General features: G+C 39.8%; 1 protein-coding gene across 1 annotated transcript; it reads right to left on the bottom strand.

The window, feature by feature from the left end:
- Window positions 1-483: 483 nt before the first annotated feature.
- LOC147475115 (uncharacterized) lies at window positions 484-972 on the bottom strand. The gene has a single exon (XM_086585274.1). It carries the CDS (start codon window positions 970-972, stop codon window positions 484-486), a length of 489 nt encoding a protein of 162 aa, XP_086441400.1.
- Window positions 973-1,402: the final 430 nt, after the last annotated feature.

The following is a 1,402-nucleotide window of genomic DNA, read 5'->3' as shown; positions in this document are numbered from 1 at the left end:
TAGCCCAACATTTCTTAAAGAAAATCGAAGTATATATATCCATCTAGGCTAGGAGCCTTATTGTCTTCCATATCAAAAATAGCTAGTTTGATTTCTTCATCTATCACTTCAAAGTCCAAAGAAATGGTATCGCTGACAGTGGCTTTGACAGATAAATTTTGGAAGAAGGCAGGACAAGAGATCTCCACCCTCTTTATGCCAAGAATCCCTTTGTAAAACTCCATAATCATATTGGAAACCTCCAGCCCTTTGACTATGTCACCTTGTGCATCTTGAAGAGTCCAAACACCACTTCTAGCTCTCTTTTCCTTTAACAGATTAAAGAAAAAGGTGGTGCATTTATCTCCTTCCATCATCCATTCACTATCCTCCTTACTCTGAATTTTAGAGGCTTCCGCTCTAGCAAGCATTTGGTACTTGTTAAGAGCAGCTTTTTCATTTTGTCCCAGATATGGATTGAAAGGGTTATCCTGGAACTGCTTTCTAGATGTCATATAGCTCCTCTCTAGCTTTTATAACTCTGTCATGAAGATCAGAGAAATTTTTCCTAGCCCAAGGCTTTAATCTTTCCTTCAGAAGCTTTAGTTTCTGCATGAGAACATACATGGGATTGGTGAAAATTTCAGTCTTCCACACCTCTTCAAGAATAATATGAAACTCCGGTTGCTCCACCCAGTAGTTTTTTAATCTAAACGGTGATGTGTTTCTGCTCTGTGCATTCCACTCAATAAGAATAGGGGAATGGTCAGAGATTCCATGTGGCAGGAATTCCACTTTAGAGGACGAAAATCGTGCCAGCCATGGGCTATTAACCATGCACCTATCAATCTTGGTCATAATCCTTCTAGGCCCATCCACCTTGTTGCTCCAGGTAAAGAAAAAACCATTAAAAGCTAAGTCAGAAAAACCACAAGCTACTAGACAATCAATAAAATCACTAGCTTCTCTCGGGTGCATAGGTGCCCCACCCATTCTCTCATCTGCCTTGGTAATATTATTAAAGTCACCAACAACATTCCAAGGAAGATTAATAGAGTTCTAGATAGTTCTAATGTCTTGCCATAGCTTCAATCTTTCAACTTTAGCATTTGATAAGAGCCCAAAACTGTAGTTTTAACCCCTTAATAATCATACTGTTAGACCAATTATGTGAATAATAAGTAAGAGTTAACACTGATTACGCGTTTTTATGCATTTTCGGGCTTCAAAGTCCATTATGTGCAGAAATGTGCCACTTTAGCGAGATAAAGGAGCAAAAGTCAGCAGAACTTCCGAATGCCATATCTTTGGACTCAGACCTCGGATTGAGGCCTACCTTATGTCAAAACGACCGGCTCGGAAAGAGCTTTGCAATGGTCCAAGCCTTGACCTAATCAGAGGAGCAGAAGTGGACGAAAAGTCT

The sequence above is a fragment of the Coptis chinensis genome, chromosome 9, assembly GCF_015680905.1.
Source record: "Coptis chinensis isolate HL-2020 chromosome 9, ASM1568090v1, whole genome shotgun sequence".
NCBI classification, from domain to species: Eukaryota; Viridiplantae; Streptophyta; class Magnoliopsida; order Ranunculales; family Ranunculaceae; genus Coptis; species Coptis chinensis.
Note: the sequence above shows the minus strand (reverse complement) of the source record. Positions and strands in the feature narration are given on the sequence as shown.

Excerpts from the sequence above, each read along its gene's own strand:
- LOC147475115 (XM_086585274.1), bottom strand. The coding sequence starts at position 972 with ATGGGTGGGGCACCTATGCACCCGAGAGAAGCTAGTGATTTTATTGAT.